A 14,308-nucleotide genomic window follows, 5' to 3' on the forward strand; every position below is an offset into this window, starting at 1 on the left:
GAAGAAATAGCTCAACAAAAGCATGACAGGAGAAAGATCCCATTATTTTTTCTTGGTTTTTGTTGGTTTTGTTTTGTTGTGGTGGTGGTGGTGGGTTTTTTTGCTGTTGTTGTGTTGTGGGTTTATTTGTTTGTTTTGGTTTTTGTGCTTGACTCACAGGTTCTGGAGTTGCAGTCACCTCTAACGCCTTCCAAGTAGGGAAAGATGTAAATTTCCAACATAGCCAGTAGATGCACACTACACACATATTGCTAATCTCTGCATGAACAGGAGATTTACTTCTTCCAGATGCTCTTGATTTACTGTGTAAATCACATACACACTGGGTCCAATATGCCCAGGAGATACTGAGCTTAATCTTCAACTGATCTGCACATGTACAGAGAGTCCACTGTATTCTACATGCACAAACTTTGCCGTGCATGTGAGGTAAATGCAATTTGTGTGTGTACAATAAACCCTGGTGGCAAGAACTTGCAGGTTTATTGCCCAAGCACAAACTGACTGTATGTAATAGAGTAAGTCTTATGTGCATTGATACATTGGACTCATCACAAATGCAATATAAAGTTGATTTACACAGACTTTATCCAGAAATTGCTGCAGAAAGCGATAGGGCAGTTGACTACATGTCTTGGAGGAAAGTTGGCACGTACACCCCCCCTGTCCCTCCCATGGTCCCCTGGGGGGATTCCCCATGTGACACCAGACCCAGAAGCAGGGTGGGAAGCAGTGCAATACCTACTCAGAACACAGAGCTCTTGGCGCAGAGAAAAGGCTGACAGGGTATAAAGTCATTCGTACTGCCTTCCAGTGGAAACTTGCCACACAGATTTGGCTGACCCAGCCCCAACAGTTTCTGCACCCATGTTTAGTACCAGGAGGTTACAATGAAAGCAAGCCTACAGCTTATTGGGTTTAAAGGCAGATAGTAAAAATTGACCAGAATGAGTGAATATTAATGTTCAGTATAAAGTTCATGAAACATTTAGTGATGTTTTTATGGTTTGTTTGTGGGGGTTTTTTTTGATAGAAACTCAGTTTGCTTCTAACTGCCATTGCATGCTGATAACTTCATTGAATGATTCACTATGCCAAGTCTTCTCTTCCCCCATCCTTCGAAATCCTGCCAGCACAGATCCAAGGAGTACTGTAAAAATTTTGGACTTCTTTTGTGACCTTGTGTTTCTCTGTGTTTTCCTTTATATCATTTCAGTGTTTTCCTACCTAGCTGTACTTCAGTGCCATGTTCACCACGGATATTGATTGAACAAAGCAACTTAAGAACATTAGCAAATGGTGCAAACTACCTTTCTCCAACAATGCTACCCAAGAGTGAGGTGTAGGCCAGCACTGTACATGGGAGCAGCACACGACCTTGTATGCTTCCGAAAACGGATCACAGATGCGTCACCTCCGCTTACCTGTCTTCTATCCCAAGCATAGTGCATTGCGTGCATCAGAGAAAAATGGCACAACTGAGGTGCTTTGGGGTCTGTGTCATCAACTCTGTGACACAGTGGGGTCGTTTGTTTCCCAGAGGTGTGCAGGCAGCCCGCGTGTCCTCATCTCTGCCGTGCACAGCATGTAGGGTGAGCAGCGTGTGTTTGCCCCCAGGGATCTGCTGCCACTGGGATGCTGTGAGGTGCTGCGAGCCCAGGGTAGTGTCCCTGGTATGGGATCTCCTCAGAGGTGACCTGTATCATTTGGGGGTGGCTTCGGGCCTGTGGCTACCGTCTCCTGAGGAGTGTAAATGTGTTTGGGGACTGTGCGCCCCTGGTCTAGCCACTAACCGGTGGGCGGGGGCGCTGGGTGGCTGTGACTGTGTGAAAGAAGGCGTGTGGTGCCGCCCGGGGAGTGCCTCTCCTGGGAGTCGCAGGCGGAGGGTCCCGGTGGCCACTCCTCACCCCGGCGCGGCGACCCAGTCCCCAGGAGCGGGTCCCCGGAGGAGAGCGGGGAGCCCGCCCGTGGCGGCGGCGGCCGTTCGGCGGGTCCCGTCCTGCCCCCCGCGCTGCGGGCGGGGCAGCCCAGCCCGCGGGGCCCCGCCGGAGCCTCCACCTGAGCCCCGGGGGAGACGGGCGGGGAGGCCCCCGCCTTCGGCACGGGCGGCTTCCCTCGGCACCGAGGTTTCCCCGACTTGCGCCGAGCGCGGCGAGTCCCAGCGCGGGGGCCCATCGCGGCGGTAGCGGAGGAGGAGCAGATCGGCGCGGTCCCGGTCGCTGCGGGCGGCGTGTGCGGGGGCGGGCGTGGAAGAGAGGTGAGCGAGCAGCGATGAGCTGTGCGAGGAGCGGGCCAGAGGCAGAGTGAGCTGCAGCGAGGCAGGATGGTTGCTGAGACCCGCAGACATTACATCCCGTAATGTTACCATGTAAGTCTCTTCTCCGGACTCTGGGGCGAGGGCTGAGATTTGCTGTCCGCGGCGCTCGGGGAGCGCGCATAACCCTCGCGGTTATGCGTGGGGCAAGAAACCCGGACCAGATAGCCAGGGCTTTTTCTCCCACCACCCACCTTCCCCCACCCGCCCCGTAGTACGTGATGAGTAATGTCAGGTTTGAGCCGTGCAGATAGGTAGGGCTGAAGGAATGGGGAAACGAGAAAGTTTCACGTTGGGAGCTCAGAGGTCAGGGCAGGCAGGGCTCTGCCCGCTTCGGGCTCCGGGTCCGCCGGCGGGTGCCCTGCAGGGTCCCGGGCGGCCGCTGCCTTTCTCAGAGCACTGTAATCCCGTCTTTCGGACTGCTCTGGTGAGTTTTCCCGTGCTTAGAGGCAAGTAGCGAAACCCTCGACTCCACCCGCTGCGGGCGCCGGTGCCCCGGCACTCGCCTGGCCTCTCGGCTCGGGGCCGTGGTCGCTCACGTCGAGGAGCCCCATCCACCACAGGCACCGTTCCCAGCCCTTCAGGTGCTGTGCCAGCACAAATAGGGGAAAAAAGGAGAGGAAGGGCTGGGCGGGCTCCATAAAACCTTCCTGGCCCCACCGCCCCTCCCTGCAGCGCACGGTGGAGAGGAGGCAGTGCGGGGCTCCGCCGCCGTCGGGGGGCGAGGGGCGGGCGGGCGGGCCAGTCGGTGGCTGTCCTCCTTGTCACCCTCTCGTCCGTACGCCGCTTGGCCCTGGGCGGGCCGCTGTCGTGGCCTCAGGGCGCCTTCAGCGATATGTTTTACCTTTGCTGACGAGCTCCCACAGAAGGTAAGGCGAGAGACTAAGGGTCGGGTTTAGGCGTTTCAGCGGTGCGCTCCCAGCCAGGTGAGAGGCGACCTGAAGGTGGACCTGAAGGGAGTCGGTATGAGGGGAAAAGAGTAGGGTTTTCTACCAGCGCACGGTGAAGTTGAGGCAGAAATGAGAAGTAGCTCCTAAAGACCTAGTTTTGCAATGCTACGGAGTTGCAAACAGCCGGCAATTTAGTTGCCTGAAACTGGGAAAAGTTCATTTTGAAAGAAAAGCCAAGGGAGTGAGGCTGATCTGATAAAGCTGGCGCTGTTTGAATTAAAAGGCAGTGTCTTATTTTTTTAATCTCTTTTGATGAGTGTGAGGGTGTTTTCAAGTTTGACTGTAAGAATAATTAGGAACAAGTAATGCTTAACAGAATGAAAGTTTTAAGTGGCTTTGTGTAATTAATCTTTCAAGTCATTCATGTACTACAGTTTAAAGCAAGTGTTTCAAAACTAAAGTAGACTCCTCTGTTAAACTGTAGGAACTAAAGTGTGAGTTGTAATTGCCTTTCACTTGCTGTAGTCCCACTTAAGAGTAAGCTTAAAATCTTTCTGTTTGCAACCTATATGAGAAAAAAATTGTGAAATTGATGTTATCTTTCTTTTAATTTTAAAGTGTCAGCAACATTTTTCCTTAATAGCTTTAGACATGTCAAAGACCGAAGACAGTCTTGTCAGTCTGCCTGGGGCAGAATTCACATCCTACTCCGGGGAACTTTGCCGAATCTTTGAATAAAGAAGATGGTGCATTCAAATACATATTGTATGTTTTGAGACCATACAGTATACAAATTAAATGCTCCAGGATTATTCACATTTTGTGTGTATTTATTTTCTTGCAGAGCTGTATGCTCCCTAAAAGGTGATGTTGCGTTAGGTCACTGTTAGCATCTAGAGTAAATTGTTTAGTAGTTAGATGTAGCGAAGCTCCCATTAATTTCATCCTGAACTATGTCAAGTTACCATCCATTTATGGTTTATATAAATTACATGTCTATTTTGCTCTTCTGGAATGAATTGTGAATAAGCTCATTGTCTCCCTATATTATAGGAAATGAGAGTTGCTGTGGACTCTATTGAACTGGCAGCTAGAGTGCATAGCTGCTCATGTCATACAGTGTCTACAGTGGAATGATGACAGTCCATAGAAACATTAATAGTTCGTCTATAAGACTCCATAGAAGGGCACTTTCTAAATTTTCTACATATTTTTGTGAAAGAAATAAAAAACAACATCAAATTAAGAGGGGTTGCTGTTGTGAGACTACATCCAACTGTAATGGATGTATTCCTAACATAGGTGTCCTAATAGTTTCCAAATATATTGGGTAAAATGGTTTGTGTTTGACAATCTGCAATGATTTCTTCAGAGCTGCTAGCATGTTACCAGCTGGCAACAGAACAGGGCTTCATTTAAATTGAAACAAAACAGAGAATAAACCCACTAGGAACCATCTTCAGCAATTCTAATGTACTCAGGGTTAAAGACTGAAATAATCTGCACATGTTCTGAGATATTTGTAATGGACTGCTTTGCTTACTTAAACTCTTGCTGTGTTTTAGTACGTTGCTGTGCTGATATCCATTCTCTGTGCTATTTATGACAGAATAAATCTTTTAAATACTATTTAAAATAGGAATACAAGACCAAAGGGGTCTCTTGGGGGCCGTTAAGTCAGTGCTGTTGTAGCAGGGGACCATATCATCCCTTGATAAGCTATAAACTAGCCCAGAACTCTTTCATAATTTTTCACTTTAATTATTTATATGCTGCTTGGTTTCAGTTCTAGATGTTAATTAACACTAATAATCAGGAAAATGAACCTTAAAATAAATATAAGCGTAGTGGGTATTAACAGGTGAATATCTGCAACTAAGGGTGTTGTGGTTTCTGGTGTTTTGTGGGGTTTTTTTGGTTGGTTTGGCTTTTTTTCTTTTGGGGGGGAGGGAGGCAAGGGGGGCAGTTGGTTTATGCCTGAGAAGTATTTACTAGTTGCTCTTGCCCCTTTCCATAATTGTCTGCCAATTGGGATATCACGTTATTAAAATATCAGGAATGGATTTTGGTATGGAAGAAGCCTTTTTGTTGGCAACGTGTTAGCTAACTTCCGTCTTTGACAACTTCTTGCGTGACCATGGCTTTTACATACAGCACAGCGTTAAGGCTGTGAGCAGTCAGGTTTCTGAATTTTGGCTTTTTGTCAATGCAAGGTCTCAAGAACATGTAAATAACTGATTTCCTCAGTCATTTATAGTACTTGGCTAGAGGTTATGCTTTGTAACATAGATCTTCAAAAGTCCTCTCCAACAGAAACAGATCTGACTTGTGATGCCTGCATTAGTGGAGTGTTCTGGTAGTGTGCTGCTTCTGTGGTCATGCTTGTTTGAGTTTGATAAACCTTTATTTCGTGTCAACTGAGATGATGTGTAAAGAAAATGCTAGAGAATGTAAGTGGAGGACACAGGTTCACCATTTTTTACATATTTGTTTGTTTATTTTTGTGGAGAATTGTATATTTTTTATAGCAATTGTATAGTTATCTAACATTTTTCTCTGAGGAAAACAAATTATAGTTGCTCCCTTTCTCCTTGTTGTTTGCACTTATTTATGCTCTGCTCTGTTGCTGATTATCCATGTTTCTTGACTTGCACTTTTTACAAGAGTGAGGATGAGGAAACAGACTGTAAACTAATACTGTGGAGTACTGGCTTGTAAGCGTTACCACAGTGCAAGTAAACATTTACAAATAGAAAATGGCCAAATTAAATAGCTCTCTCAGACTAATGCAGCATCTCAGATTCTTTAAGAAAGGCACTAAAGGCAAGGTGACTGGGTAGAGTCATGCCAGACCTAGGCAGCAGAAACTTGTAATGTTATTTTTCCTTGAGTATCTCAAAAGTTGTGTCTTGCCTTCTCCAGCTATTCAATAAGCAAAAACTTCAGCTGAGTTCACAGAGACATCAAAAGTGAAAATTGCTGTAATGCACAGAAAATGTATCAATACAATAAAAACCAACACAGCTTTCTTCTGAATTAGTAATTGTTTATGAGTGTTTCCTAGTCTGATAACTTTACTATGCTTGCTCAAAACAAACAAAAAACAGTAATGCAACCCATTCTACAGGCTGGCATTGGTAGATCGTACAGCAGCCTTGCGTTTATCTCATCCGTAGATGCAAGCTTTTTCGTCTGTAAAAACAGCAGTATTCTTATGTATCTCTGGTATGTCGTGCTGTTACCCTCAACATTTCCATTTCACCACTCAGTGAGTATATATGAGTGTACTATGCTGTATGTGTTTCCATGTGCATGTAACTGTTATCATGTTTTAAAAGAACTTCTGTTCAGAGTCAGTTTTCTAAACGAATATTAAGGGCATTGTGGATTTATGAATTATATACATTGAACAGTAACTACTCCCAAACATCAGCATTCTGTTGTCTGAAATTTTAATAGGGATTTTTGAGTCATTAGGTTGAAGGACAATAATTCTATTGTTTGATAATATGGATATTTTTTGTGTCTGGCTTCATCAAAGAGATTCTTCTATTTCGGAGCCCAGTGTTTTCTGTGCTTGTCTTCAACACTTGTTAAGTTTGACTTTACAATATCTCAGAAAAACAAATCAGCCTCAAATTCCTAATTTGATTCAACTACCCATAAAGAGCAGGAATCTTTTTTGTAATCAGACACTTGTGCTATGTAACACTGAACCAAAGGGAAACCTGACTGATTGCAGTAGCCTATTGAAGTGCTATTTACCTGAGCCCATTGGCATCTGGCCCAGGAGAGCGGTTTGATGAGTTACTTCTTTTGAAACTGAAACATTAGTTGTTCCTTTACAATGGTTTACCTTGCTGCATTAAGTTTGGCTTGTCTGCATTACAGAACTCCACTTTGGGAAGAAACAGAAGCTGATACTGGGGAAGGATTTACATTTGCCCACAGGTTTCACTGGTAGGCTCACAGCAATGTCTGTGGAGCAGAAGGAAGACTAGTTTTCCAAGTTTAAGAAATTAAATTTATTGCCACTAAGTATGAACTTTGTGCTTTCTTTCACTTACCTCTCTCAGGTTTCCATCCTGATAAATCACACCGGTGGCCATTCCAAATACCAAATGCTTTTTTTTTTTTTCCCCCCCCCCCTCTATTTAATATGCACTAGCCTGGAAGACATTTGTATTCATCAGTGTTTCTTCATGACTATTCATTTGTGGTTCTTCACATACTGTTGCTGGGAATAGAATTGTGAAATATTTTAGGGATTCTGCTAGAGATTTTTCTCCCAGTATAATAGTATCTTACTGAACAGAAGCCAGTTATCCTTGCCAGATAGCAGGAGAAAAAGGTGGTCAAAATAACTTGTGTCATTTCATTATTTGTTGCTTGCTTTTGCTTGTTGCTAACTTGTTGAATAAAATGAGACAAGAATGTAATTGAGCACCATTCCTTTTGGATACATATTTAAAAGTCTGACCAAATTTGTTGAGAGTCTTTCTTGCTTGCTCTTCTGTCAACTATGGGGGCATTTTATTTTAGCCATTAAATGTCGTGTATGCTTCAATGCAAAAGAAATTTTAACTTCAAGCTATAACTAATAAAGATTTTTATATAATTGCATTTGTTTTGTTAAATAACAGAGATGTTCCTGACTTCACTGGCAGCACAGATGAACCCCTAGATTTTGGCAATGAAAGTTCCAGGATTTTCATTAAAGTTGTCAGCAGAAAATATTGTAGCCAACAAAATATTAGCACTGAAACATATGGAAAGGCTGGTTAAGGGCCGAGGCAAATTGTCCCATCCCATCTATATATAGTTAAGAACAAATAACATAAATGTATCTGTATATGTAAATAGGTAAAGCAAAAGTTGGCAATCTCAAAAAAAAGTACACTTTAACTATTTCAGGCACTGTATGAGCTACTTTTACTGAAATACCACCCACGCTTATCTGCTTAAAAGCCCAGCACTGACCAGTCTTGCACTTTGGTGTCTGCTAAGGACCAGACAACATTATTTCTGACCTTTTTAAGCAAGTGTAGAGGCTTCTGTCTCTGTTTAAGCAACACTACAGCCGTCCATAATTTTCAAGTGCTACTTTATTTACTGCTAGTTACTAGTTTGACTAAAACAGTATTTTGCATTTTCTTGGATTTTTGTAAAGCTCTCTGAACTTTTTTTTCCCCACAGGATGTCTCATGAAAGTGAAATGTGGTGCTATCACTGGAAATGGAAGTTGCAGCACTGTCTCTGCTTATTTACCGCATATATTATGTGCATGCAGCAAGCAGGTAAGTCAGCAAATTATCTCACTTAAGTAAATGGCCTAGGAGCCAAAGTCTTGATGGCTAAGGAATGATTATGCTTACATACGATTGAATTATATACAACATAGTATTTTGATGAAAGCGATGTGTTACAATTATTAGTTGTAATTTAATACATTGTGTCATATATTCTGCAACTGCCAAATTTTCTGTTTGTTTTTGTGGTTTTGCATGTGTTTGTAATAATTTTGCTGTTATTCTTTTGTTTTGTTTTTGTGCCTTTTTTTTTTTTACTTTGTACTTTGAATTATTTATTTTGCTTTTCCTTTGCTTTTACCTTGTTAATACCTACTCGTGTTTTAAATTTCTTCTGCTTGTTGAATACTGCGAGTAACCATGTTGCTCTTCCATTTTTGTATTGTTTGTGCATGTAGATTATGTGTTCAGTAACTTTCCACTCTAGTTCAAAGCTGTAAAATAACTGTAGTGTGGTTATTATTTTTACACTGTTATGATTCAAATAATAGAAACGTTCCTCAACAAGCTATATGTACCTAAGAAAATAACACATTGTAAAGAACAATCCATTTGAACTTATCATCTTAGTCTGTAGTAACACTTGAGCACAGAGTAACGTAACACATTCTGTTTTCTTTAAACAGATGAATGAGAGATTTCATTTATTAAATGTTTTTTCCTAACCACTAGAGTGCAAAATGGTTTAGGAGCTCCAGCTGCTTTACTGGAAAAAAAATCTCTGGAGTTTATTCTGGAGCATATGAAAATTTTGGAGCAGCTTGAAGAGCTCAGCTAATTCCATATCAGATGGGTAGTTTTACTGTTACAGACTTGCCATTGGAAAAAATAATGGTTTATATACAGGACGAGTTTCTAGCTTCTTTGAGATATTTTTTTTCTCCAAACAAAAAGTGCAGTGTGTTTTGTTTTTTAGACCTGCACTTTTTATTTAGAGAAAAAACAATGCAGTAGCTGCACAGTAGCAGTTTCCAGCTTCATGTGTGTTCCATTTCCGTTAAATTGTGTAGCCAGAAATATACTTAACAGCTGAATCTCACTGGTGGCTCTATTGGCTGATGGCTTTTGTGTCCCTGGGCCATATATGATCCTGGGCCATGCAGCTGCCATCCTCAACATAAAGTAAATCAGCAAACACTGCTCTAATTTACAGGTGCTGTGGACTATTACCTGGCGACTAGAACATTAAGACCCAAAGACCATTAATCTTTGCTAATTCTTCGTGATAAAAGTCTACGTATTGAAAGTGGAGGTGACACAGCAAGAGTAGGTCCCTTGAGCCAGAAGGTCCGAGCCAGTGTGCTGAGAGGACAGATAAAGCTAAATACAAGCTCATCCGTGCATTCAGCTAATCACAGCATACCATTGCTACTTGTGCTGGCACCGAACAAGTAGATGGGTCAAAAGCCCCATGCTGAACTCCAAGATACACATCTACAAAATCATATATGCCCCTGGCTAACTACTTCATCAATGAAGTGGTTGGTGCCATTAGATTGGTAAAAGTAGCCAAAGTGTTCTGGCTAATTTGGTCTCCTCTGTTCTTGTTACTGTTTGTGCTCCTTTCTCAGGCACTGGTTTAGCACATAAGAGACTCAGAACCAGGTCTCTGATGGAAATCATAGCAGAGACCTGAATCTGAGTCGTAAGTGTGCGCTGCTGGAGGCTTTTTTGTTTTGATGGAAAAAGATTTGAAGTCTTAAAAACTTTCAATAAATGGAAAAGGCATTTCCTTATCTGCCTAAATGATGAGCAGATAAATAAGGCACACTGGCAACACCCAGGTTCGATAGTCAAATGTTTGCTGTTCAGAAGCCAAAGAGTTCATACATAGTCTGCTGTTAATACTTGACTGAAATGAAAAGGAGACATTTACCTTTACAGCAACCTGTCATTTAGCGGTACTTGCCTGTGAACCCTCAGGGTTCATGTTTCTTTTTATGTTGATGTGAAAGGCTAGGTTATACTGCAAAATGGAGTCTTTGCATTTGTTCTTTTTAATAGAGCAAGGCAGACAAGGTGGGAAACACTGCTGCTTCTGCATTTTTTATTTTGTGTTTTTAAAAGGTATTGGTCACTTTGACTGCAGATTCTTATGGTATCCATAATCTCCCTGGCAGCTTAAGCTTTACTGAAGTTAGAGTAGAAATATCATAAAACTAACATTCATCCAGCTTCACCACTGAGCTGTAAGCTTAGAAAGCTATTGGGGTTTATTAAGCTTTGCCCAGAGGAGGTTACATACAAGCAAGGGATTAAGATCATCAAGTACAGGTTTTATGGATTATTTAAGGGGCTATTCATAAGGATAAAAATATCAGTCATGCTGTGACATGGGAAAAATGCAAAAATAATAATTTTACAGTTTAACTTGAGCAAAACTACAGGATTTGGCCTGCTTTTGGAAAAAAAGTGCAGGAGAAGGACTACACAGCAGAAAACTTACAACAGGATCAGGATGGTCTCTGAAAAGAATGTTTAGCCACAATTTGATCAGTAAGGTACTGATGAGCAGGTGTGGCAGTGGACTGTGATTCCAAAATATAGGTCTGATACCTCAGAGGAACCAATGGATGGACTCTGACACTTAAAATAGAAAGACAGAAAGAAATGTCAAAAATAAAAAAGAAATTATAAAAATACAGTATGTACTTCAGTTAAAAACTCAGCAGCCTGAACTGTTTTGGTGTACTGGTTTCAGATTATGTGGTGAGATATGGGGTGAAGTTACAGAACAGCTCAGTGAGCAGCTTGACAGGTTTCCATTCCTGTCTGGGGTAGACAACCCTCATGGCCTTGAGTGAGTAATTTAGCCGTGCCTCAGTTTCCCTTCCTATAGCGATGATTACATGTCTTGCCTCCCTGTAAATAGCTGGTCTGTCTTACAGTGAAAGGACTGTATAGAAGCCGAGATGTTAGAATGGTGGTGTTCTAAACAGAATTTGTTAAATCTACTTTTATCTGAGATTCAGACATTCCTAACTTTTTGTTTGTATGTACATTTTGTTGGTTTCAAAGAGCCCAAAAGAGAACAGAAAGAGTGAGCAGAGTCCTGGGAAACATAACTAATGAGGGCAGACAGAAAGAACTAAGATTTTTTTTTGGTCTAGAGTAGGCAGAAGGGGGAATGCATAATAATTTGGAGGATTTAAAGAGAGAGCTGCAGTGGGAAGGAATAGACTCATCTTTATAGAGAGTCGAAAGGGCAAAAAGAATGGGTTTAAGTTACAGCAAGATAAATGAGGGGAGGAAATCTCATCAAAACATATAGATAGCAGTGGAATAGATTGCCAAGGAATACTGGGTAAACTCAGTCATTGAAAATGTATAGTAATATATGCCAGAAGTGGTTTAAATCTATAGCCCTCTTTCCTTGGGCCTGAGTAATAGATTAGATGATTTTCAAAGTTCCCCAATTTCTATAGAGCTTCCTAAATGTTTGCTCTATAGAATCTATTTTGGTTCAAAATCTGGGAGATGAGGAGGTTCATTGGAAATGGTATTTCTCAAAATATGATGGTGCTTTTCTTGTGCCTACAAGATGATTTGTCCTGTTGCAATGGCCTCACTTCTGTTTGAAATAAGGAAGCTGCAGTTCAGTATGGAAAGTAAAAATCAGTTACTTCAGGTGTGTGTAACCTCACAAAACATGTTCAATTTAATGTCCCCTTGCTTTTTTGTGTTTCTGCTCTCATCGTACAACATTTAAACATATGGAGTTTTGCTATCTGTTGGTTTTAACTATGGTCTGTGTTGTAACTCAGGAGCAGAACTGGACTTTTTTTTTTAATGACCTTAAAAGCAGATTCCAGTTTGCATAACTACTTTCCAATCTAGTTTTCAAGTGTCTTGTCGGTGCTGGACTTCCAGGGTTTTGAACACTTGCACAGTGGAGATTGCAGCATCTTCACAAGAGTTTTTACCTTCTGTCATATTTTCATATACATAATTACGTAAGAGTCAATAGCTGGTTTTTGTTTTGAGTACCATGCAAGCCTATTTAGTTTTATTCAGGATGTGAAAAATATTTATTTTAATAAATCCATGAATACCTCTTAAATTCTTATTACACTATTTCAGCATTTTGCCCCATACCGCTATTATCACAGAATTACTGTGGCTGTAGTTAATGCCAAAGTGAGCATTTGTACTGGTGTTCACCCACCAGTGAAGTGTGTTGGTGTCTCTAGTCACGTTTCTATGTCCTCAAAGGGCTTTAATCAATCTCCAGGAGCTCACCAAAGAGTACGTTTCAATTCTATTACAGTCCTTGAAATTTTAGGGTGGTTTTTTTTGTGGTGGTTCAAAGCAAAAATTTGTGCCATTTTTAATTGATCAAGAGAGAGGTGAGGGGAAAAAAAGAATAAATCTGAAAGCCAGTGCTTCACCCACATGGCTCATAATGGTCTCCAATATAGGATCGTGTCTGTCCATCATGTTCCTTAATAGGGCCTGTGTGGATAAAGGAGGGATTAAAGTCCTCCCTCGTTTATGGGAGAGCTTCAGAATGACCCTGCAGGCCCAGGAGCTTCACGAGAAATGGAAAGGGAGTGTGGTGGGAAGTGTTGGTATTGCCACCCGCACTAACAGCAAGAGTCGGTCACATTGCCGTCTGTGAACATGGATTGAGCTTTATCTTGCACAGCCCATGTCAGGAAGTGTCTGTTTTCACCACAGACCTGAAACTGCCCACCCCAGACATGGGCCAAAGATCCTATCGCCGAGTGAATGATGAAGTGGTTGTCAGCATGTTCCCTTACCTTCCTCTCTTACGATGTGCACAGCAAGAACCACAGTGCCAAGACGTTAACCCAGTCACTGGGCTCAATCCTCATGTACCACAGGGAGGTGGGGGATGATTTTATAACGTTATTACTGGCAATTTGTGAAATGTGTCCCGTGGCATCCCTGAGGTGGGAACAGGCACGCATATATTGTTGCTGAACAGGGTGAATGTTGCTGAGAGTGGTGTCCCTGACTCAGGCATGGAAATTAATGTTTCTGAACATTATGGAAAAACTCAGAAAACCTGAAAAGTTTGAAAAAAACATTCAGTCTTGTGGTCTCTTTCCTTAAGCAGGCATACATACATCATGTGTAACTGAGAGATTAGTCAGAAGGAATCTGGATATTTAATGAATAACTCCAAAGTATTTTTATTCTTTCCCATTTCTCTGTCAGTCTTCTTTTATATTTTAATGTAGCTTAAGCAAAACAAATCAAAAGCAATTATTTATGTTCTGTTTAATATCTAAATTTCTGCTGTCTTGAGGCATGTGTTTAGAATTTCTTTTCGTATAAATCTTGCGGAGAAAATTTACTAGTTGGCTTTCTTGTATTCCCCTTAGTTGACAGTTCGTTAATATAAAAGTAAATCACAGTTGGAATAAATTTCACAGGAAGCTGCCTCTCATTACCTCTGTTTACTTTTTTAGCTATAATTTTTTGATGGTGCTGATAATTCTTTTCCCTAAAGAGTTTGGACCTTGTTGCACTAACCATAACATAGTTGCCTCAAAAGCACAGTGATCTTTTTTTTTTTTTAACCCTTTTCTAATATGTACCTGTAGCCTATGAAAATGGACAATACAAGTATCTAGCTTAGTGCTATATCCCCCAACAATCTCAAAATGACTTGTGGCCAACAGGACTGTGCTTTACAAAAGGCTGCCTCTGATAGAGGTTGTTATGTAAAGAAACTAGTTCTCTATGGTATTTGTCTGTTGCTGTCAATAAAGCGAATGGACATTTTAGAACAAAATGTGTTTCTGTTTCATTAAAAGACTGAAGTCTTT

General features: G+C 41.7%; 1 protein-coding gene across 4 annotated transcripts in view; it reads left to right on the forward strand.

Moving 5' to 3' along the window:
* Positions 1-2,081: 2,081 nt before the first annotated feature.
* ADGRG6 (adhesion G protein-coupled receptor G6) overlaps positions 2,082-14,308 on the forward strand; it is a 113,872-nt gene continuing 101,645 nt past the window's right edge. For 3 of the 4 annotated variants that reach the window (XM_065632139.1, XM_065632136.1, XM_065632138.1), the window contains exons 1-2: positions 2,082-2,368; positions 8,401-8,501. In XM_065632139.1, the coding sequence (XP_065488211.1) occupies positions 2,367-2,368; positions 8,401-8,501 (103 nt within the window). In that variant the 5' untranslated portion in view covers positions 2,082-2,366. Of the gene's footprint in view, positions 2,369-3,111; positions 3,184-8,400; positions 8,502-14,308 lie in introns of those variants that run through there. The other variant, XM_065632137.1, reaches the window with a different exon arrangement.

Source organism: Caloenas nicobarica, chromosome 3 (assembly GCF_036013445.1).
Source record: "Caloenas nicobarica isolate bCalNic1 chromosome 3, bCalNic1.hap1, whole genome shotgun sequence".
Taxonomy (NCBI): domain Eukaryota; kingdom Metazoa; phylum Chordata; class Aves; order Columbiformes; family Columbidae; genus Caloenas; species Caloenas nicobarica.